This window comes from Apteryx rowi, unplaced genomic scaffold, assembly GCF_003343035.1.
Source record: "Apteryx rowi isolate R43461 unplaced genomic scaffold, aptRow1 scaffold_460, whole genome shotgun sequence".
NCBI classification, from domain to species: domain Eukaryota; kingdom Metazoa; phylum Chordata; class Aves; order Apterygiformes; family Apterygidae; genus Apteryx; species Apteryx rowi.
The window spans coordinates 370,404-394,969 of record NW_020450717.1 but is presented as its reverse complement, the minus strand read 5'-3'; the positions used below and the strand labels follow the sequence as shown (position 1 = coordinate 394,969).

General features: G+C 40.7%; 1 protein-coding gene across 3 annotated transcripts; it reads left to right on the top strand.

Moving 5' to 3' along the window:
• Window positions 1-238: 238 nt before the first annotated feature.
• LOC112971897 (interferon-induced GTP-binding protein Mx-like) lies at window positions 239-23,172 on the top strand. 3 transcript variants are annotated; one of them, XM_026077774.1, is made up of 15 exons: window positions 239-322; window positions 3,216-3,246; window positions 3,342-3,544; window positions 5,109-5,301; window positions 6,279-6,416; window positions 7,745-7,899; window positions 9,589-9,727; window positions 11,984-12,182; window positions 12,921-12,999; window positions 13,966-14,088; window positions 14,833-14,974; window positions 17,068-17,226; window positions 18,165-18,241; window positions 19,724-19,972; window positions 22,722-23,172. In XM_026077774.1, the coding sequence occupies exons 1-15, from the start codon at window positions 251-253 to the stop codon at window positions 22,962-22,964; spliced, it is 2,202 nt and encodes a 733-aa protein (XP_025933559.1). In that variant the 5' UTR covers window positions 239-250; the 3' UTR covers window positions 22,965-23,172. The 3 variants fall into 3 exon arrangements, with proteins under 3 accessions (XP_025933559.1, XP_025933558.1, XP_025933560.1); XM_026077773.1 differs by having other exon boundaries at window positions 5,106-5,301; XM_026077775.1 differs by lacking the exon at window positions 3,216-3,246 and having other exon boundaries at window positions 293-322; window positions 5,106-5,301.
• Window positions 23,173-24,566: the final 1,394 nt, after the last annotated feature.

The window sequence follows — 24,566 nt, the reverse complement described above, 5'->3', positions numbered from 1 at the left end:
TACCTTATGCCAGTCACAAAATAAGACGATAGATCACACTGTAAAGCTAAATGGCAGTGAGGCCAGCTGYACCCTTGAGGAGTTTAATTTCTGTTTTCTGGAAAGGCCATGTCAGAAAATTGGCTGGAGTATAAGGAAATGGAAGGAGAGCAATAAACTGCCTGATTATTTCAGGATATGTCATAGGCTTAGTTTCGTTTCATGAATTAGTTTCATTTCTTCTGGCTCCTTTCACTCTTCCTGGGTGGAGATGGTAAATAGAAAAGCACCAGGAGAAGCTGAAAAAGGCTATTGGTTCTCCTTGCTACAGGACGCTACAGAGGTAATAGTGTCTCTCTTCCTTCTTTTTTAAATAATCATGAAATTTTTAATTGTTATCTTTAATTCATTCCTTTTGATAGTTGAATGTGAGAAGGGTGCATAGGAGTCTAACATTAGTATGATTACAAAAAGGTTCCCAGGACTAGCATTTGTCATTTTCTGGGGGGAAAAAAAAAACAACAAAAAAGAAAAGAAATTAGTATCTCTGCCATCTTATAGCTATATTATATAAAACACAGGGATTATTTCCTCTTTAAGGAAATGATTGAAAGATGGCATTTAAATTGGAATGCATTTTTTTAAATACATAGCTTGTAGGGCACTGTTCAGAAACATGGTCTAGATGACAGTGTGCATTTATAGCTTTGTAAGCAATGCGTTACTTCGTTTCCTCTGAGAAGACGGATGGAGTTAATGACTGACATACAGACAGTTCTGGTAAGGGAGGGATGTTATCCCACTTCTACTATTAGCAGGTCATTCAGGTATCAAGTTTTGCCTGTAGATTCTGGCCAGTTTCAGAAGGACACTTGAAAAATTGCCACTCGTTTTCTTCTTTCTTTCTGTCTGTCTGTTTTTCTGCCTTTGTTTCTGCTTGCTTTTGATATTGTGAAGGCTCAGTACACAAAGAAATGACTGTGCCTGCATGGCACAGTGAAGGGTTGCCTCGACTTATCTAACTTTATTCAGACCCAGAGGCAGAATAGCTGGGTAGCCACAGAGATCCACACATGTTTATTTACTCTGCTGCTTAATTTTGATATCTTTTTTAGTCTGTATCTCCATGTGGCACTTTAGTCTGCACTGTAGACCTAGAAGAAAAGGGGGGTTGTGTGTGTTGTAGGAAACAGCCCTTACACTGGAATGAATCAAGGCTGGCACTTTTTTGTCAGACTCTTTAACTCTCAGTACCCTGGTTGTGTCACAAGTTTACCTGTCTTTCAAGATCTCCTTTTTTTTTCTTGTGGCCTTACTACACTATTTTTGCATTTCATCTTATTTCTTATAAGGGTGGCTAAAGCTTTCTGTATGAACTTTGTGAATGAAATACATTCATGTTTATGAGGCCACATATTAAAACCTGTACATGACTGACCCTAAACCCAGCCCAAGAAATGTAAATAATAATGTGAAAGGGATAGAAAATTGTTGCTGGGTGACATTTCTGGTAAAACAAAAAAATCACGGGAAGTGTTTTTCCCTCTAAATTGAAGGGAAGGGAGAGAATAGATTGGATGGAGAAGAGAGGCAATTGAAGGAATTATTATTAGAAACATTATTATTAATAAATTATTTCATATGGCAATAGAAAATGACAAAAGAATCTGGCTGTCAGAGAATGGGGAATGTATGTTTGTTACAGGTTGAGTATTGAGCCCTCACTCAAGGGAAAAAAGTCTATATTCATTAATAGGAAGAAAAAAGATCACACTGAAACAGTAGTGAAAAGGGAGGTGTGGAGAAAGATGAAGGAACTGTGAAATGAATGCCTATAAAGAAAAGAAAGTCAGTCAGTTATCTTTTATTGCTGGTCAAAAATTGAACATTTTCCCTCTAGTCATTTAAGTTTGTTTTTTATTTTAGTGTTTTCTTTTATGTATCAGCTATACATTGCTATTTGGGTATCTCAACATATGAATGGATCTTTTCTGGAAATATATTTGGGCTCATGACTGTTTAGTCTGTCTGACCAAGGATCAGGACTAAAGACTTGTAAGCTATTGTTTAAAGGAGACAAGAATATAAAAAAATGCAACTTCTTTATTGTTTTATTAAAAAGAAGGCCTGAACAGGAAGTGTGGAATTAATCTGTTCTTTTTTTTCCTCTCTCTGAACTTGTTTTACACGTTGGGAATACAACTTATGTGGTGTCTGATCTTCCTGTTTTGACATCTGCTCAAATTAGAAAATCTGCAAGTTTAATTCAGCCAAAAAATTAACAGAACCACAGTTATTTCAAGAAAAAAATGTGTTTCTTCTCATTCTTTTTCCCAAGTGTTTGAGTCGAGCAGATTTGGGCGGGGTGAGATGGGAGGGGGGTAAAATCCCTGGCTTTGAAAAATATGGTGATCATTTTTTTCTTTAAATCATTTTCTTTGTTGTTCACTTTCCCTGGAAAATGTCACATTGTAAGCCTCCAATTTCTTCGGTCACCCATAGAATCTTCCAGGAAAAGCTCTCAACAAAACTTCCCTTTCAAATAAAGAAAACTCAAGCAAGAAAATAAAAAAACCTCCCAATCTTCCTTTTTCAAACATAATGTTGAGCAAAGATCTTTATTTGCTTTTTGAGAGGCAATTTTAAATAGAAGAAGGAGCCCTAAGATACTGAGCTCCTAAAATATATGTAAAAGGCTAGACTTGCCTCTGACAAATATTTCTATTACAAGAGAGGGCAGCTGGCTGCCCAGCAGAATATGGCTTTGTGTTTCGGACTTCCATTGCCAGTGGTCCATCCATGTAAACTCTCTTTGTGCAGACGTGCAGCTGTGAAAAGGTGACCGAAGTTAAGCATTCGCACACTCTGTCCAAACCTGCCCAGTAGGTGCCATAGTGACTGAGCTTCTCAAAACACTTTTCAGCAAAATATTTCACTGAGAACAATGGGCTTTCCACAAAAACTAACTTAGCATTTTGTTGTTGTTGTTGTTGTTCAGAATATTCTTGTTTACTCTGTTGCAACTCTGTTTCTAAAAACTCATAAAAGCGGAGGAGAGGTAGGGAGAAGTGTTTCAAATTTATCTTCTGGAGAGCAGTTTCATTGATTCTAAAAGAGCTGTGTCACGTGATATCCGCTGAAGGATTGACTCAGTAAATAACAGTGGTGTTTTGATTTTCTCTGCTGTTACTACTATTGCAAGTTGGATTCACTCAATGCCCCATGTTTGATTTCAGAAGCTGTACAGAAGAGCGGCTGGACCAGACAGTAATTGCCTTTTAGTGAAACACTTATGAACAAGCCACATGCTAAGCCAAGAAATCAGCAGGTCATGGATGATAAACGTTTGCGTTCTCTTCCAGAGGAAAGAAACGTGTTACCTTCCAAAACAGCATTTATAGATGCTTCTATAGTACCTCTTCCACCAGATTTAGATGATCAAGAAGCTCCTCTGAAAGAAAACAAGATGGCATTACAGGCAGCAATGCAAAACTCTGTGTATGAGAGAAAGCCTCAACAGGAGCAGAAACAGTTGGAGAAAATATATTACCGAGTAGAGCATGAGGTAAGCCAGATAGCAGAGGAGGGCATAGATGCTCCCCACAGTTACTCCTGTGTTTCACTTTGTGCCCCCAAATCAGTTCCTGTGTCTCCTTGGGTAATCTGCACTTGTTAGGTCTAAGGGCAGGACTAATTCTGGGGTCAGGACCCAAGCAGTCATTTGTGTAACTAGGAAGATGTCTACATACAATTCATCTGCAGGCATAAAAAATACAAGTACAGAAAATAAGATGGCAACAGTCTAGCAGCAAATTTCCTGTATAATGTATATCTGTTTTATTGGTCACAATTAGCAAATGGTAAATGGAAATCCTAGAATCTAAGATGTTTTTTACTGAAGACTCCACTACATTCAACAGGAATATAAAGAAATGTTAATATATGTCTGTGTTCTGCATTTAACACTGGAATGGCAAAACAGATTTTTTTTTTTTTTAAGTCTTTGGCATAGTAGTGAAGTTCTGAAGAATGGTTAAGCATTTACTAGTTAGTAAACATTGTAATGAAGATAGTGGGGAGGTGTTACCAAAATGGTTTTAAAATATCTGTATCCAGGGATGAGTACTATCTTTCTTGTCTTTGAAAGAAAAATTTGCTTTTCTTGCTTACATCTGATACACATATTTTCAGAGGTGGCTTTCTTARATCAAGGTGATGGTTAGCCACTTCAGGTTTAATTTTCTAAAAATCAGGTATGAATGCATTTGGGCTGTTAAGTCCTATAAAATATTGATGTTCTCAAAATGGCTTTTCTAAATGCAGCAGTCAGGCTGGAACATGAAAAGAGGAACTGGGAGAAGGGACCAAGTTGATCTTTATACACTTAGCTGGAAATATTTAACAGCAGGCAAACCAGTTTTGGAAAGGGCTGGAAAGAAATTGGTTTGATTTCATAAAAATGAAGATCCTGTGTTAACATTTGGTACATAGCACCCAAAACAAAAAGTGACATTAATTAGTCGTTTAAAAGAAATCACTCACTTTCACTTACCTTACCTTACTTTAAACTAAAATGAGGCAATGAAAGAAGACATCGTGATTTAAAAGATTTTTTGCCACTTATTAAGGACACTAGAACAGAATCTTTTTGATGTCTGCACACAAACTAAATCTTCAGACTTCAAAATAAAGATTTAATATGTTTTTCTGTACTAAATTGTCTTATTACTGAGACCAGCCTTCATTTGCATACATATCCTTCAGTACATTTGTAGATGAGTAAAATAAGAATGGCAGTTATTAAAAAAATAAATGAACAAAACACATTTAGTAGTGGGTTCTCCTCTTACTTTCCACCTGCACAGTTCTCAGATGATAGCTTACAAAGTTTGGTATTTTTATCAAAGATGCTTCAATCACTAAGCCAACCTCAACTGATTTTGTTGTATTTGCAGACACCTATTTATAACACAGAGGTGCAAGTATGTACGGTGATACAAAGTATAGAATGACATCAGTACATAAGGTTTATTAGAGGATGATGAGCTGGAAGAGATTCCTAGAAGATTTTTGTGAAAATAACTTATCTAAAAGTTACAGAAAATGCAATATAACTTTAATTCTAGCAGAAGAAAGAACACACCTTGTACAACCAATATGAGCAAAAGATCCGCCCCTGCATTGATCTCATCGACAGCCTGAGGGCTCTTGGAATAGAAAAAGACCTGGCTTTGCCCTCGATTGCAGTGATTGGAGACCAGAGCTCTGGAAAAAGCTCCGTCCTAGAAGCCCTGTCTGGTATTGCTCTTCCTAGAGGAAATGGTAAGAATTTGTCCTCCCTTTCGCCTGAATTTCACTTTGATGAGGTGGAAGGGCTTTTTTTTCTTTCCATCTGGGAGTAGATAACTCATGACTGAGACAGTATCTAAATTGTGGGACACTATCTAAATCATGGGCCTTCTCAGCTCTGATTTCCATTAGAAGAAATGGATGTGCAGGTTGGGGACTGCAGCGTTACGCCAACAGGTTGCATGGTCTGGACAATCGAGGGATCAGGACTAAGAGAAGCAGTTAAATTAGTAGTTAATTATTGACAGCCTGAGAAGTAGCACCAGCCGACTCAGGGTATTCCCCCGAAAGCAATAGTACAAATGCAGCAGAGTGTCGGTTCTGTATGAAACGCTAATTTTGAAATTCGCTTTCTTGGGGTTAGTTTTTTTTGGATCAAAGTTTTCTTACAGCATTTTGTTGGCAGAAAATGTAAAATAACCTTTACTTATGAATGCCTGCCTTGGCTGTTATTCAAGTCAGAGAAGACTGTTGAAAGAGTTTATTTGAAGCTCAAGAAGATTCACCTTCCAGCTCCATATATATATGTGTATGTGTGCGCGTGTGTATGTATATACACACCTATAATTTCTACAAGTTCTGCATTAGCTGAAATTGCCTCAGTCCTCAGCACATCTAGTCTTTCAAGTCGGACTTGAGAAAAACCTTTTTCATAGGATGGTGGTGCAGCACTGAAACAGGTCACCCAGGGAGGCTGTAAATCTCCATCCTTGGAGGTTAGCAAGACATGGTTGGACAAAGCTGAGGCTGATCACATCCAGAGCTGGTGACAGCCCTGCTTGGAATGGGAAGCTGGATGAGAGCCCTTTCAGGTCCCTTGGAACATTTTTGTGGCTCTATGCAAAGTACTAGGTATCTTTGTGTACACTACTCCATCCGCAGCACACACTCTGTGTATTATATGTAACAACTGCTAACATGAGTTAATTCCATCTTTGAAACTATTATAGGTATTGTTACTAGATGTCCCTTGGAACTTAAACTCAAAAAAACACCCGCTACACAGAAATGGAAAGGGAAAATTAGTTACCACAATACCAGTGAAGAGCTCAAGAACCCCTCAGAGGTGGAGAAAGCAATAAGAGGAGGTAAGCTATAACATATTCCCCTCTGATCTGACTTGCTCAGTCTCTTGTGAATACTTTCTCCCCTTTCTTAGGCTGGACAGCGGTCCCCAGACTAACACAGTGATCATAATGGCCACAACCAAATTTAGAGCAGAAAAAAGTGGGATAGCATAATATACATCAAGAGAGTTGTACTACTCACCACTTCAGTGGTGGAGATGATCCATGACATCTGATAAAAGCTCAGGCCATGTCCTCAACTGGATGTTGTTTGTTTGGTTTTGGAAGGTTGTCTGTTGAGTTGTGAACATGCTAAAACTTAAATGGCTCATATTTTCAGTACTAAAGCCCAGGGAAAGCTTGTGGTATCTGGGGCTGGAAACCTTATGATTTTGGAGAGAACGAAAGAGCACACAGTGGAGGGCATATAGAGTTTCTACCAGTTACTGTGAACACAGTCCCAAGCATTGCCCTTCCCTTTTTGCAGCTTTACTTTTATGATATTTCATGCAATGCAAGAAAACATTTTTCTTACCCAAAGGGCAAATAAGCGCGTGCCCTAAATGTGAAAGCTGGATTGTCCTTATATTCTTGATTTGCACAGCTCTACCACATTGTCATGTTGCTTCACTAGTTTTTCCATATATTACTTGGAGGTTTTCAATAAATACTTCAAAAATTGGTGGTGGTGTGAACTGAGTAAGCTAACTACAGAGCTGAACATCTCTCATGAGAAGTTACTTGTTTTGATATCAAAAACCGAACAGAAGTTATAAAATTGCATAGCTCTATGAAGTAAATGAAACAAGTGTGATTCAGTGCTCACAGTAGAACATGGTGTTTCCTTGCTCCTCTGTGCTGTTCATGGTCCTAGTCTTATTTCTTTATAATACATGGGATAAATTACTTGACCTCTCAAACTTGCTATCAACTTGTGAAGAATATAGAATAATATCTATTTATCTTTCAAGGCAGCCAAGAATTAATTAATGTCTACAAAGAGTTTTGACATTCAGAAGGCTCTTCTGCAACTGACTACTATCTTGTCCTATCACTTTTGTTATAGTTTATTTACATATATTTTGTCTGTTTATATGACACTTAATAAGTATATGCTCTGTAAAAGATTACAGTTCACATTCCAAAAGGAGTCCATGTATTCCCTAATAATTTCCTTAGGATTTTGCATAAATGGATTTCTGTGCATGGCTGCACCTGAAAAAAGCCATGCCTAGAAGTGCCTTAGGTGGTTGTAGATACTTTTCAAAGTCATTGTATTCCTATTTCAACTTCACTTTGATGCTTTTTTTGAACCTTGTATTCATTGCCTTGCTCTTTTTTCCTTGTAGCCCAGGATGTTGTGGCTGGTACTAAAGGTGCCATTAGTAGAGAACTAATTTCCCTAGAAGTCTGGTCCCCGACTGTCCCAGACCTGACACTAATTGATCTTCCTGGAATTGCTAGAGTGGCCGTAGGAGATCAGCCAGAAGACATTGGGGAACAGGTAAAACTCAGTCTTATGTGCTAACTTGTGCAAAGGGTCACTTTTGTAACCTACCTTAAATGTGAATCTTTGGTATAGCATGCTGGGATTGTTATACTCGGCTTCCAGGCCAGAATTAGAGCTATGATATTGTAGCTAACAAACAGGCCTATTTTTCAGGCAAGGCAGTGCTGGAAAGAACAGCAAGAATCAGGATCTTCTTTCTGTGCTGTAGTGCAGGAGGAAGCTGCCCAGGCTAGCTGTAAATGAGTCTTCTCGGGTGCCTGACACAACCCCCCATGGCAGCATGGCATAACTCAGTCATATTGACCCTGTTTCACAGGCAGACTGTCTCTGAACGCAGTGCTGCCTCAGTGTCCCTTGGCTGGACTGCAGACTGGAAGATAGATGCATCTCAAAATGACTTGCATCTAACCAGTTCTGTGGATGTATTTGGCAAAGGTGACTATAGCCGAGTTCATGGAAGTTCCTCTGGAGCAAGAAGTTCCTCTGATTGTCTTATTGGTTGAGTGCTCTGTTGCCCCTTACATGAAGGGTAGATCAGAATGTGACCCATTCTGTTTTCTTCTGATCACATAAAGGATCCCAGCAGACCCTTTGCGAAGTAAACAGAAAATGTATTAAAGTGAAGGGGATCTGTAGTCTTCCTCATGTGGCTTTTAGAAGAAAATGCTAGGCAATATAAATATAGCTGTACAAGGACAGGACCTGAGGGTGATGKGCAGGAACTGGGTATATTATTTCTAGTAAGATAGCTTGAAGTAGAAACTTGGCATGAGAGTAGCACAAGCTAAACTGGACATATCAGTTTAAGAATGAGACAGGATTGGGTAATCTTGCAAGAGCAGCAAAGGAAATACAAGTGGGCTTTACTCTTGGGACAGGAGTAATTTAATTCTACAATTAGATAGTAATTTTTCTGTTGTATACAGAAGAAAGCAGCTAATGTGACATCATCCGTACATTTCCATTGTCCCCAGATGCCTGCATGTTTCAGACATGGAGGGTATAGCATTTTATTGTGTCAGAAATCAGGGTGGAAGGCAAGTAGAAAAGATAGGGACAACTTTGCCAAAACTCTGAATAAAGAGTTAATTTAATTCAGCGTAAGCACAATAGAGCAGTGTGAACCTTTTGCAATACAACACAAACCATGAGAAACTGTTAGTTTGGCACTGAAACATGGAAACAGTGCCAACTAAACGTCATGTGAGATTTGTTTTTACGCTAATCATCCACTGAAATACAAGCCAAAGGCATTTGCCTTCTTTTCAGAGATACAAATTTGAGATTTATCAGCACAATCTAGTTTGCTTTCTTTCCATAGGTTTGTAATTAGGCATCAGAATTTGTTTTTCTTACACATGATTATTTATGAAATATTAATATTTCCATCATGAAAGATTATATGCATGTGAGGATATGGGTTTTTTATAGCTTTTAGGACAAGTATAACAACAGTCTGTTCTCATTCATGTTAGATGTTTGGATTTATCTTTAGATAGTAAAAGCGGCTGCCTTCTTTTGCTGACATTTCCATGCCATCCTTTACAATGTAAAAGTATCCTCAGAATATGTGACATTTCATGCCATCAGACAGTGAAGTAACTGGTATTGACAGATATGGTCACATCCTACATGCTAGCATCTGATTTTACTGAACTTCATTACTGCTGTGTTACCTTACAGATCAAAAAGCTACTTAAAAACATTATTGGCAACAAAGAGACACTCAATTTGGTAGTGGTGCCCTGTAATGTGGATATCGCAACAACAGAAGCACTGAAAATGGCTCAAGAGGTGGACCCCAAGGGAGAAAGGACACTAGGTGAGACTTTCTGTGCTACAAGTTGAAGAGAAGTGCAAATCTTTTTTCCATGAAAGTCTAGTGTTTTATACTCCACACCGGTTCTGCAAAGTTAGCTACTACAAGAAAAAAAAAAAAACAGCCTAAATAAACTATTGCGAATTTATTTACAAAACTGGAAGAGAGACAGTAGCTCTAAGAATGCCTCAGTTTTGAGTCTTGCTGACTTTCATGATATGAACAGTTGAAAATTTAAAACCTCAGAGTTAGTGGTGGGAAAACCTTACTGTTGTCCATTGAAAATATAGGCAAGGCAAAAGGTGTGGTGGGAGTTCAACTGTAGAGTGAGTTTTACAGTGCAAAACCCAGGAGCTTAGAGCTTTCTAGGAAAGAAAAAGCAAAACGAAGATAAGAAGTTACTTTAGAAAACACTGTACAGAACATTCCCAGAATCACAGAATGGTTGAGGTTGGAAGGGACCTCTGGAGATCATCTAGTCCAACCCCCCTGCTCAAGCAGGGTCACCTAGAGCACATTGCGCAGGATCGCGTCCAGGTGGGTTTTGAATATCTCCAGAGAAGGAGACTCCGCAACCTCTCTGGGCAACCTGTTCCAGTGCTCTGWCACCCTCACAGTGAAGAAGTTTTTCCTCATGTTCAGATGGAATTGTCTGTGTTTCAGTTTGTGCCCGTTGCCTCGCGTCCTGTCGCTGGGCTCCACTGAAAAGAGTCTGGTCCCATCTTCTCGACACCCTCCCTTCAGATACTTGTACACACTGATAAGATCTCCTCTCAGCCTTCTCTTCTCCAAGCTAAACAGGCCCAGCTCTCTCAGCCTTTCCTCATAAGAGAGATGCTCCAGTCCCCTAATCATCTTTGTGGCCCTTCGCTGGACTTGCTCCAGTAGTGCCACATCCCTCTTGTACTGGGGAGCCCAGAACTGGACGCAGTACTCCAGATGTGGCCTCACCAGGGCTGAGTAGAGGGGGAGRATCACCTCCCTCGACCTGCTGGCAGCACTCTTCCTGATGCACCCCAGGATACCATTGGCCTTCTTGGCCACAAGGGCGCATTGCTGCCTCATGCTTAACTTGRTGTCCACCAGCACTCCCAGGTCCTTCTCCGCAGAGCTGCTTTCCAGCAGGTCAACCCCCAACATGTCCTGGTGCCTGGGGTTATTCCTCCCTAGGTGCAGGACCCTGCACTTGCTTTTGTTGAACTTCATGAGGTTCCTCTCCGCCCACCTCTCCAGCCTGTCCAGGTCTCTCTGAATGGCAGCACAGCCCTCTGGTGTATCCGCCACTCCTCCCAGTTTTGTATCATCAGCAAACTTGCTGAGGGTGCACTCTGTCCCTTCATCCAGGTCATTGATGAAGAAGTTGAACAAGACTGGACCCAGTCCTGACCCCTGSGGGACACYGCTAGCTACAGGCCTCCAACTAGACTCTGTGCCACTGATCACAACCCTCTGAGCTCTGCCATTCAGCTAGTTCTCAATCCACCTCACTGTCCACTCATCCAGCCCACACTTCCTGAGCTTGTCTATGAGGATGTCATGGGAGACAGTGTCAAAAGCCTTGCTGAAGTCWAGGTAGACAACATCCACTGCTGTCCCCTCATCTACCCAGCCAGTCATTCCATCATAGAAGGCTATCAGATTGGTTAGGCATGATTTCCCCTTGGTGAAGCCATGCTGACTACTCCTGATCACCTTCTTTTCCTCCACATGCTTGGAGATGGCTTCCAGGATGAGCTGCTCCATCACCTTTCTAGGGATGCAGGTGAGGCTGACTGGCCTGTAGTTTCCTGAGTCCTCCTTCTTGCCCTTTTTGAAGACTGGGGTGACATTGGCTTTCTTCCAGTCCTCAGGCACCTCTCCTGTTCTCCATGACCTTTCAAAGATGATGGAGAGTGGCTTAGCAATAACATCCACCAGCTCCCTCAGCACTCGTGGGTGCATCCCATTGGGGCCCATGGATTTGTGGGTGTCAAGTTTGCTTAAATGATCTCTAACCTGATCCTCAAGCAAGGGAAATTCTTCCTTTCTCCAGACTTTCTCTCTTGCCTCCAGGGTCTGGGGTTCCTGAGGGCTGGCCTGAGCAGTAAAGACTGAAGCAAAGAAGTCATTCAGTAACTCTGCCTTCTCTGCACCCTTCTCGTCACCAGGACACCCACCCCATTCAGCAACATTCCTGCTCTGATGATGAGATATCCTAATGGATCTTCTCCACCTTTAACTTCTGTGCACAACTAACTTTCTCTCTGTGTAACTTCACAGGAATCCTCACAAAACCTGATTTGGTGGACAAAGGAACCGAAGAGTCTATTGTTAACATAATACGAAATCTGACTGTCCCCCTCAAAAAAGGTTACATGATCGTGAAGTGTCGTGGGCAACAGGACATCCACAACAATCTGACCTTAGCCTCTGCAATCCAGCAGGAGAAAGAATTCTTTGAGACTCATCAACATTTTAGGTAGTTCTCACATAAAGGACCTAATCCAAAACACTAAAGTCACTGAAAAACCTCCTGTTGACTTACTGAGATTTCAGTTAGGATTACAAACAGGAATTCTATTTGGTATTTGTCATTGCCTATGTAGTGTTGCCTTTCAGTAAGCGAGCAGAATTTTACATGTCAAATAATCTTTTCAAATATATTTTGGATGCAAGTTTGATGTATTGCTTAACCCTGGGAGAAGTGTAATGAACTTCAGAAGTTCAGAATAGTCTCAAGGAAGTCAGGCCAAGTATCTGAGCACTTCAAGTTAAGTACTTGCTGAGTATTTCTATTCACTGGGAAACATCGTGAAACTTATCAAGAGAAAAAAAATACTGCTTGTGTTGAGGGCACAGTTTTCCCCAGAAGATGACTTGGCAGCAAATCAGCTGTAGTACAATTACAGGTGAAAAGGATTTTAATTCAGTATACTTACTATATGCAGCAACAATGCAGAGTATATTAATGTGCTGATAGCAAATGCTATTTTCAGTCTTCTCTGTTTCCTTTTCTTTAGCAAGTAGCAATAGCTGTCAAATCTTGTGTAAAAGCTGTTGTGTCCAGAAGCTCCTGAGTTGCTCCTGTATCTGAGTTGCTCCTGTAACCCCCTTTACTTAATTCATGTAGCAGGAAAAACAAAGCAGAACATCAGTGCTGCTCCCCTGCCTTGCAAAAGTGCTCTGTCCATAATGACCTTTTCCCCTTTTTTTGCAGCATTCTTCTGAATGAAGGAAAGGCTACTGTCCCTCTTCTGGCAGAGAAGCTCACAGRTGAACTTGTGGGACATATTATTGTAAGTAACAGAGATGTCATATTAAGCTCTTTCTATCTGTTACTATTTAAAAATAAGCCAAATCCTTCAGCCTTGGATTGCAACTAAAAGAAATTTTGTTATATGCATAGTATTTAATTAACCTTCAACCTGGCAATTTGAGAACAATTGAGCTGAGAGTTATAGGTAGGAAAACCTTTAGCCTAAGTAAGGATTGACAACAAGCAAATCACTTCATTTGCCTGTGACTCATAACTCCTGCTTTTTTTAATGGCAGTCATGATATTTGCTTTTGTTTGTGAAGAGCTTTGATAGGCTGGGTGACAAGTTATTACTGTCAGGTTTCTAAAACAGAATAATTTCTATCAACTTAATATGTCTTCAAAATYTCAAGTAAAAATTTAATTATTTTATTATACTATGATGTTAATATATTGTTTTATTATATATATATAAATATATATAATTATAATATATATTATTCTATTGCAGGAAATGCTAAAATACAAGGATCTTTTAAATTCAGTCCTGAAGGAGGACAAAATATGTATTTATGTAAACTTACATAAAATAAGCAACTCAACAGCTATGTTCAGTCACATAAATATCAGGAATTGAGGGTTCAGTACCTTCCCCACATCACCACCTCCCTGCTACAACTGGCTGGGAAATACTTTTTGGCTCACACTGTAGGTGAAACCTTGTGCTAGACCACAGCTGCTCTGCCCACCTCACAGCGAGGTCCAGCCCTGACATTAAAGCCTCCCCCCAGTCTTTTCTCAGTGAAGGTCATATTTGCACTTCTGTGCTATCCTACTATCATACATGGGATAGAGACTGGGAGCTGCTCTTGGACTCCCAACAGCAGCAAAGCTTAAGTGCAGGCCTGGGTCACTCTCAGCACAGTTTTGTTTTCTGCCAAAAAAAAAAAAAAAAAAAGACCTGTTCAACCTACCTAAGCATCTTTCTTTCATGCCCACCCTCCAGAAAACTTTGCCTACACTAGAGAACCAAATACGCAGCGAACTCCAAAAAACATTGCAAGAACTACATAAATACAGGCGAGGCATGCCCACAACAGAGTCTGATAAGCTGATTTTCCTCACAGATGTAAGTATTGATATTGGTTTGGTTACAGAACAGCACAAGGAGGTAGTTGCTGGAGAGAGCAATGTTCTAAAGATGGTAAGGAAGTGAAGCATCGGTATGGATCACGAGGGGAACTTGTAGGACCTGCCATTGAAGGATTTTGACAGTAAATTACACAAATATCTGCCACCATGCCTCCTGACAAAAATAATAGACTAGAGGACCTTCCAGCACTATTTTCTGTGATTACGTGACCAGAGAACTGGAGAACAACTTGATTGATTGATTGGTCAAAATCAATCATGTCGGAGAGGGAAAACCTACACTCTTGCTAGCTTAGCATTTTGGAAGATTCCCATTGTTTATGGCTGTCATAAAATTAAATGAGGCCCTGATATCAAAATATGGTTTGCAAGTCCAGCTGGGTGTCTCTCCTCGTGGGAAAATCATCACTCACGGTAAATTTTCTGCAGGCCAGTGGAGGTGCTTGTGCAGGCCCATCAGCCTTCAAAGATTTTGTATAAGTCTGATCAGTTAAAATTTAGTAAATGGTTCTGAGGGCCCAGAGATCAAGTTCATTTTCCCCTAGATGTGCTGGCTTTGCAGAAATATCAGGAGCTAAGAGCAAAAGAGAATTAAGGATGTTTTCAATGAACCATGGCCCTATTTGAACATCAAATGACTGAAGATTTGCTTAACATATACAAATTAGTCTGAAGAAATGAAACTTTACTACATTGCTTGCTTGTTTTTAATTTATTACAGATAATCAAACTGTTTAATGAAGATATTGCTCATTCAATGCATGGAGAGGAACATTTGTCTGGAAACGAAATCAGACTGTTTACAAAAATCCGCAGAGAGTTTCAAAACTGGGAACAAGTTCTCCAAGACAGTAGTATAAAGGGTAAGCATAGAAAAAAAATCACTTGCAGTTGATCTGAAAGATTCCATTCCCTTGCTTTTAAATTAAGATACAGCACCACCAATACATTGTTTTTCAAGAAAGTGGAAAACAAGAAGCTACAAGCATTCATTTGCTGTAGTTCTAGGCAAGTTATGCTTTGGTTCTTGGTGACAGAGACACAGCTGGTGTAAACTGCTGTCATTACAGTGAGATCAGTTGACTTCCCTCTTCTCCCAGCAAAGCAATAAAATCAAGACAGTTGACCCTGGCAGAGAATTGGATGATGATTCTCTGAACCAGTCTTCTAAAAAATAAAATGGGAATGTTTTGGAATGTTGGTCATATTTGTTCTGTTTCAGCTCTGGTTTAAAGGGTGCAGAAAGCAATTTGAGTTTGAAATAACCACAGCCTTATAAAGAATACACCTTTCTGCACATCACCATCTTGCTAGTTGCCCACTGAACCCAGTTCTAAAATGAGGAGGAGGACACATGCACACACAGAACGCTGCTGCATACTCAACATCTTTTGCAGCATCTTTTTCACATCTTTCAGAAACCTCTCTCAGGAGAGATGTGGCATCAGCTGCCCATCAAGCAGTAGCTCTTGGCACAAGTTCTCTCTGGCACTGATATATGTCCATGACAGTATCACTAGTGACTCTAAAATGATAGWTACAAATTGGGCCCAGAGATGCAGTCAGCCAGAAAAAGACATGCATATCTAGAGAGACAGACAGATATTGGTGTACTTCATTGTCTCTTATGTCCCATGGTGTACCAAGCCAATCAAAATGATATTATGGAGGCAGTAAAAGAGTAAGACAATGAGGGCACAAAGAAATAGATGAAAAATGGCAGAAAATGCTAGCAGAAGGGTGCAGCGATTTCACAGGACAAAGAGGAACTGAGTTGCAATAGATACATGCAAGCCGTCACGTTGCAGCTGAACCATAGCAGTCAATTCTCTGGGCCCTTTTAACTTATCCCAGTTGGTTTAAGCTAATATGTTTGATTTCACAATTGGACCAGGATAGAAGCACACGATGACTTTTACCATAGTGTAGCTGTTTGCATGCAATATGCTACCCCAAAATAATATTTACACATGTTCAGGTGAAGTGTTTGCTTGTGCAGCTGAAGAAGTACACTTACATAACTTGAAAACCAGAGGTAGTGTTAGGTAGCCCTTTCTCAATGAAAAAGCGTGGTTATGAGAAAGTGTTGGGATTTCTGAATTATTGCACGTTGGATAATTCTGTTTATCATTCATCAGGAGAAAGATGAAGTAAGTGTCAAAAGTAGGAGATAAATTGAATAGCTGAAACCTTGAACTTTCTGTTCCAAAGCTTACAGACATTGTTCTTGTGGCCATATTACAGCCTTGTACTACCTTCTCTCTGCGGGTATGTTTTCAAACTCTGAGCAAGATACTCCACATCTACTAGTGCTGGGGGTTTTTTGGTATTAATGAATTCATATAGCTGAACGTTAGAATGGAATGCAGTATTTCATGGCTTGATTTCTAATTCAACATGTGCACTTGATCCATAATTCACAAATTTGATCCAAAACCAGGTCAAAGTCAAAACCTTTTGAAACACACCTTTACCTGACTGTGTAAATCAATTCAAAAGGAATGTACATCATTTAAGATGGCAAATTCCTATAACATTAACCAAGGGATATTGACTGTTCTGTCTTAACCAAAAATATCTAGTCTACACTAGATTCCCTGAGATAAGACTGTTTAGTGGATTTTACTTTTTTTTTTTTTTTTTTAATACCTCAGAAATGGCTGGTACTGGCCACTTCTGAAAGAGTACCAATTCCAGAAAGAGCCAGTAATTTTGAGCCCTATCATCATTTCTGGGTTGTTTTCTGACAGTTTAGATGCTTAATCCAATGAGTGAAATGTCTCATTCATAAAGCAATAATGTGTGTTAGCTCAGTTCTATAGTAACTGCATTCCTTGAAAGATCAGCTCAATAGTATTTCTTCTCAAGAGCACTTTCAGAGAGAAGAAGTAGACTTCCTTCTTAAATCTGTAATTTATAAATTTAGTATTAAAGCAATTTTCTTTTAATTTTACAGTTACAAAAATTGTACCTCAAAAAGCGTGGAAATATGCAGCCCAGTATCGTGGACGGGAGCTCCCAGGCTTTACCAATTACAGGACATTTGAGAACATTGTAAAAGAGCAAATCACAGAACTGGAGGAGCCAGCTATTGCAATACTGAACGCCGTGGTCGGTACGTCTCATGGGCCACATGTGGCCTTCGCCCAGGGAGTGCAACACGCAAACCCTAAACTAGGAACCCAGTTTCTTTGCCAATTCATTGCATGAAATTATACATATTACACAGTGACTGTGGGGGTCGGGGGAAGGCTACGTAATTCACCCAGTAAAAAACACCAAAGGAAGGAGTATGTCACCATCCCATCTCCCCCAGAGCTGACCCACATGGCTAAAGTCCTGAATTAGACTTTGAGACTGTAAGATTTGGATAACAGTCCAATCCGAATAGCCCTTGGCAGGGGGAAAGAAGGTTTATTAGATATCTCTCGGCCCTTTCTGCAACGAGGCTACCGGGCAGAAAGGGATGCAAATGTCAGAAGGAGAATAACCCAGAGAAAGCCTGACTTAGTAATCAGCGAGCAGGATGCTTGTCTTCCAGTTCCTGCGCTACTCTTCTGTGCAAACAGCTCACGGCAAAGTAGCAGCACCAGCGCCCCCTTTGCCCACACTTGCCAATGAAAGCAACTACTGTTTCTGCATGCTGTGCCAGACTCAGCACTCTTTATTGTATGCATTAGCCCCACTTTCTGGATAGGCCGCTCAGAGGACGAAAGGCAGATGTGCTTACATGGCTAAGGGATGGCACATGTGGTCAGACACAGCTACAAGTATGTAAATTGTTTTATCAAAGATATCTCAGAATTATTCAATGTCTCAGGTGGTAAGCAGTTACAGGAGGTCTTCTGTGGCTCACACTCTTGGATCTAGGAATATAAATTCCCCCTTAAGTTGTTTTTATTGGATATGAAAGTATATTGCATTAGCATAGCTGCCTAGCTATGTTTGGATAAATTTGGAAAGAGAATAGTTTTCCCAAGCCTCATATTAACAATAGCTTGAAAACCTCACTTGCTTGCCCGACTTCATTTTGTTTCTCTCTTCTTCCCTTAGGACTGGTTGAAGAGTCTTTTTTGGAAGTCACTAAAAAGCATTTTGCTGATTTTCACAATCTGTATAGAGCTGCTAAGGTGAGAGGCTACCTATAACCTGGGTTAAGACAAGAGCAAGACAGAAAGGCACTTGTAAATACAGCTTTGCTTATGGTACCTCTCCAATTACATTACCTTTATGCAACCATGGAATTTCCTGCAGGTCTATGATTGTTGTAAAATAAGGGACAGATTGAAAACAATAGAATGTTTATAATGGAATTAATGAAAGTGCATTTTGTCAGATACATTTTGACAAAGTGTATTTCAATACCTTTTGACAAGGTCTAAAATGCAGATTTTTCATTCATTCTGGTTGCATTCTTGATGCACACAACACTGGGCAAAGAAAATCTGGTATGTCTGCCTTGGAGAGTTTAGAATTAATTTCAAATTTCAGTCCTTCAATGATTTATAAGCATGTAGGTAGCCTCAGAGAATTAAACAGTGCTTTTGGCTTTCTGAAAGGCAAGCCAGAGTGTTAATCAGTGTGGGAGTCTCACCTTTCATAAAAGAGAGCAGCAGTAGACAAGCCAAAACCACTCACCTGGGAGAGAACTGGCGATGCCTGTTCATGTTTTTGGTGCTTGAGTGTTTTGGGGTGGAGTGAAGTTGTCACTGAAGACCTTTTCTGAGAAAGAGCCCTGATGAAGAGGCTGGAAGCACTGAGGGCCAGCCAGGAAGGGGATTCCACTCACAGGGTCCTGCTTAAAAGGAAACTCAAAGGTCAGTGGGGGTGAAACAAGTGTTTGTTATGTGATGTGCATGGACAAACCCTTTTGAAGTCCCCAGCCAACCAGGCAGCAATCAAGCAAGTTATTTCAGCCAAGCACAGAGGTGTTTAGAGAGCTTCTTTAGTCGTAAGGTAAGGTGAGAGAGATGAAAAAGGGAGGAAGTTCTGGTAGGCATTAAAGACAAGAAGAAGATTTCAGTCTTTTAAGACTCCAGTCTAAGGGATGCTAAGAAAGCATTTCAAGAGACTTTAAGGGTGACTGAAGGGACCCTGCTGCAGAGTTTCAGATGAAAGTTTCAAAAAGACCAGGAAACAGCAGATTATTATAATAAAAATGCCAAATATTTAGGGGTTGATTTGCTGACATCAGATAGGAGACCGCAGTTTTTGAGGAGGGCGGGAGAGGAACTGGAGTTCACATCGGTAGCCACTGTTACTGCCTGCTGCAAAAGCGAAACGCAATCAAAATATCTGCCAAAACTGAGGGCAGACTGAACTCATCACTGGCAATTGCTGCCTGCTCCCATCAGGCTCGGTATTTTCCAAGGACCAGGTTTTGCCTGATCCTGCTCAGGAGTTTAATGAGGGGACATAATGTCACATTTCCCTGCTCTCTTTCACAAGAAGGGAACCGGTATCTAAACCATCAGGCTAGGATTAGACAGTGCGGCATTAAGGACTGTTGAACCCTGTGTCCAACCTTGCCTTTCCCTGGGAATGGTGCTAAGCACTGGCATCTTCGTAAAGGAAGCAAATGTCTTGGAGCTCACTGTTTTCTTCTTTCCTAGACCAGAATTGAAGACATTAAAGAGAGACAAGCAACAGAGGCCGAAAAGAACATCCGGATCCAGTTTAAAATGGAGAAAATTGTATACTGCCAGGACAACAGTTATATTGCTTCTTTAAAAACTGTTCAGGAAAAAAAAAAGAACAGCGAGGCAAAAATATACCCATCAGAGCTGAACTTTGGAACTCCTTCAATGCAAGATTCCTCCGTTGTCGATGAAATTGTTGCTCACACGCAGGCATATTTCAGTGTGAGTTTACAGACTACAATACAGCATTTCTGCTGCACCCTGAATATAGGCTATATATATAACTGTAGGCTATATCCCTCGTCCAGATCTCGCTGCAGTCAATACAAGTCTCTTTGGTGTAACAGCACCGTACGCTAGCACCACCATGCAGGGAGTAGTACTCATGGGGTGCAAGTGCCCTATCCAGATAGACGCACAGTTTCTATCCAAATCAGCTGGAGCTTCTGGGCAGCCAGCGATGAAAATGCCTGGACAAAGCTGGCCCCACAGGCTGCATCAGCACACTCACTGCAGAGGTGTGCTTGTGGGCAGCTGGATCTGGAAATGGCAAAAGCCTGCAGGCTGTTAAAATGACAGCTGGCTCCTAAACCGCTTGTTAGCTAGCCCACAGCCTGGCACGGCTCTCTGTTGTGGTTGCCCCTCTCCCAGGGAGCATACCTTTGGCAAAGGGGTCCTCCTCTCACCCTGCTCCCGGCTTTTCATGGAGCAGGGGGTAGCTCCCTGCCCCCTACCTGGCCCCATGCAGCAGGCATGCTCACTTGCTGGCTTTGCCTCTGGGGACGAGTATTGTGGGGGAAAGGACAGGTACTCACCTGACTTGGGAAGAGGAGAGGATGAGGAAGAGCCCTTAGCCCTGTAGTTAGAAGTCACGGATACATGGATGATAGCAAGCCCTGCTCCCCATCAAAGGAAGCAACAAGACAAAGCAGTCCTAGGATTGCCTTTCCAGCTACAAGTCTGTCCCACAGTTTTCAAATTATGCCGGTTTCCACTAGCTAAACAACACTGTTTACAGCATTTCTGCATTTGGTGCAGAGTTTGAGATCTCAGGTCAGCCTCCAACCACTCTGCATATTCCTGCTGCCAGCAGAAAGCCACTGCAGTGGCATTCAGTCACATCCTAAACTAACTGCCGGGGAGGAGGGATAGCAAAATGTTAACTTAAAATGGATTCGGCTATCCATAGAGATCAGGGCACCTATACTGTATTGCAGATAGCTCAATAGAAGGTAAATCTCTGAAAAGAAATTGGATTTTTTAAACACAAGGATCACATTAGAGAGCGACAGCAAAGAGAACACCTAGTATGAGAATTTGCTTTTCTGGCTTTGACCTTTGTTTCATAGAAGTCTCTCAGAAGTTAAATATTAATAATCAGTAGCTTAAGTAGTGGGTCACCTTGAATTTCAGTAGCAAGATTTTCACAAATTCCTACACTTAAATGTTCAGGCTGCTCTTCCAGGTTATTGCAGTGAGAGAGCAAGAGCCAAAGGCAAAATTGCATAAGCTTCCCCACCCTTCCCTTCCCCACTATACACTCTGCTAGTGGACAAAGTCTTGAATGCTAGTTGTACATTATCATACTGCCTTGAGCACCAATTTTTCCACAGTAACAAACACCAGGGCATCATATCTCCATTGGATTTAAGATGCTTAGGCAAGGCTGAATTCACTTTTAGTGAGATTAGAGCCCTTAAATGCCCATGGCTTTTGAAAATAGCACACATGAGCCTATATCACTTATGGCAGCTCTGTCAAGGTCTGGGTGGGTTTCAGCTCCAGAAAACACCCACATTTAAAGCATCAGCCCTCCCTCTCTCCATAATCCGTGGTGTCCAGAGAACAGATAGGTTCAGTAAGTGCCTTAGCTGACCCAGCTCTGTATTGACTAGATCTCTGTGGACTAGGCAGGGAGCTTAAACACCCAGATTTAGGGATTTTTTTTTTTTTTTTTATCTTGAGCTGAACCCCCATCCTTATTGGTGAAAGATTTGCAGCTGGTGAGCTCTGAAGGTATTTAAGGCCAGAAAAACCTTAGATTTCACTGGTAACGGGCTGCCTAAGCCCTTTAGGACCTATAAATCAGGTGTGCCTTTACCTGGTCTTCCCACAGTCGTTCTCAAGTCAGGCCCCCCCACACACACACACACGAAGCAAGGAGAACAGCACCACTAGCATCTGTAGGCAACTCCCCCACACTCGAGCTCTCCCCTGGGAAGAGGAGAGTTGGGCTCAGGCCGCTTCTGGCGCTGGAGAGGCTTTGAACCTCCCGCTGCCCAAAAGCATAATCTAACACTCCCTCCCCGCCCCAATACAGATGCCTCTGTGGCAAGGACCTCTCAATCTCAGCTAGAGAGGGTGTCACGTTAAGCAAAAAATTATCTTATTACGATACAAATAGTTGTAATGTATTCACAGCTAAATGTCACTGTTGCCAAAGACGTTTTTCCCTTAAGGCTAACGCTTACTCCAAAGCACTTACTTATACTTAAAAGGGCACCCACGTCAAAAATAACATCTAAATAGAGGAATTTACCACCTTTGAAAAATCCCTGTCGGATCTCCTATATCATAGTGCATTGATATTGTTCATAGAAGTCAGGTTTGAAGCCAGAAATTGTTAACAAATATTATTTATCAGGTATGTCCTGGTACAGCTGTACCAATGATAACCTTTGATGGCCATGAGAGGTGTGTAGGGAATAGCCTACCTTGGGTTTAGATCCTTGAGGGGGAAAAAGAGCAGCTGACATTCCCAAGTATCTTTGTTTTTTTGTTCTTTAGGCATGAAAGAGACTGATGACAATCATTATTTAGTTCCTAGAGGCACATACTCCTTGAACAGTAATTCAATAACATTTTTAAAATGTGCTGTCACTTCTTACTAGATTATCTATAACTCCTTCCTATTGCTTGTTTTATGGGGAAAAAAATACATAACTGTCATTTCTTTTTCTCTTCCTTGCAGGGAGCAAGGAATCGCCTTGCCAGTCAGATTCCTTTGATAATTCTGTTTTCTATCCTCCAAAACTTCGGAGATAACTTACAGATCACAATGTTACATCTTTTGCAAGAAAAAGAAAAGTTAACCTTTTTACTTCAGGAGGATGGTGAAGTTGCTAAATACAGGAATTCACTCACTCAGCGAGTTAATCGTCTCACCAAGGCCTGTCAGTATCTAAGAAACTTTGCCTCTCTGCAGCTTTCTTGAATTTTTTTTGAAGCGTTTTTCAACTGCTGTTTTCTAGTGTTATTGAAGAACTCTCTAAAATCTGCTAAAATTTTAATGTCAGCACTGATCTTTAACACTTTTTAGAATTCTCAAAATTGTTCTTTCTGCTTTATTTTCCACAGTAAGTTATACACAAACACATTTGCCAATGCATGAAATTAAACACGTTACCATATTTTTAAGCATTCATTTTATGAACTTATTTTATATCATTAAAATAATTATTTAAAAGCTAGAGTTCAGAGAGGTTTTTTTTTTTTTTTTTTTAAATGAGGATGGGGAAATTTCAGATGTATAATCTCCAAACTTTAAAAATCAAATTATAACTCACTTTTCTAGCTCAAGCTTGCTGCTCTGCTCTAGGGGGTTTTGATTCCCTGCTTCCCTTTGCTCTTGGGCTATTGTAGCTGCCGGCTTCTCTGTTCTTGCCCGTGAGATGATCATGCAAAGTGCTGCCACTGTAAGTCCCATCCCAATAGGTAGAGATGGTGCACACAGCAACTATGAAACTGTTCCAGCCTATTGGGAAAAGAATGTTACCTTAATTACACCAGATAAGTGCATCGACAGGATGCCACTGGGTCTGTTTCTTATTTCTCAGTTCTCCAATTTGTAGAGAAACCCTAAGGGGCTTTTCTTCTGAATGCCTGGAGCATTGCCTGAAATTTTGAGGCTGATGGGGAATTCACTAAATGGCTGGATTTGGATGGCCAGAACAGATTAAACCACCGAGGACATTAAACATTAGAAGGACGTCTCAGCATATGGCTTGCTCCTTCCCCATGCCTAAGCGAATCTTTCCAAAGATTGTCTTTCCTTTCATGGAAGCCAGTGCAAAAATATAATAATACTGCATAACATTTTATTTATAGTATCTTTCATATGGAGGATTTATTTTAAATGGACAAAGCTGTGCTTTGCATAGCACAAAAGCTAGCATTCAGCTAAAAATTTTGTGCTTGTGTGTCATGTAGTAAGTTCCAAGAAAGATGAAAAAGAAATGTTTCTAAGAAAAACATTCTCTTCAGGGAAGGACAGAAATGATGGAAGGTATTTGATCCTCTGATGTGAAGCTGCAGCAGCAGCTGGGTGACTATGAACCTGTGGTACAGCATTCACCTCAAGTGGAGCATACAGCTTTCTTAACCCTGTTTAACACCAGGGTCAGTCTTCCACATTTCAGTATAGTGTTTTGCTACACTTGACTTACAGTATTGTGGGTCTGAAGCCTTCTAAAAGCCCGATACCATAACACTCAAGCATTTTTTTATTTCTGTGTTGAACATTCCTTAAATCTGTTGACTACTTCATGGTATTCCCCAAGGCACACTTCATGCTTACATGCTATTGAAACACCCTCTCACACCTAGAGAGAAGAGGCAGGTACACATCGCTTCAGGCAGGAGTAACAAATATGGGTGCATTAACAGAATATGTTAACAAAACAGGGTGCGACTACCTCAATGCACTGCCTTTAGGCTAACTCCCTTATTTGGCTCAAGTTCACCAGTCAAGAGTGATTTCATCAGACTCAGTCACTGAAGAAGCTCAGTGCTTCTGGACATGCAACTTTCTTTCCCT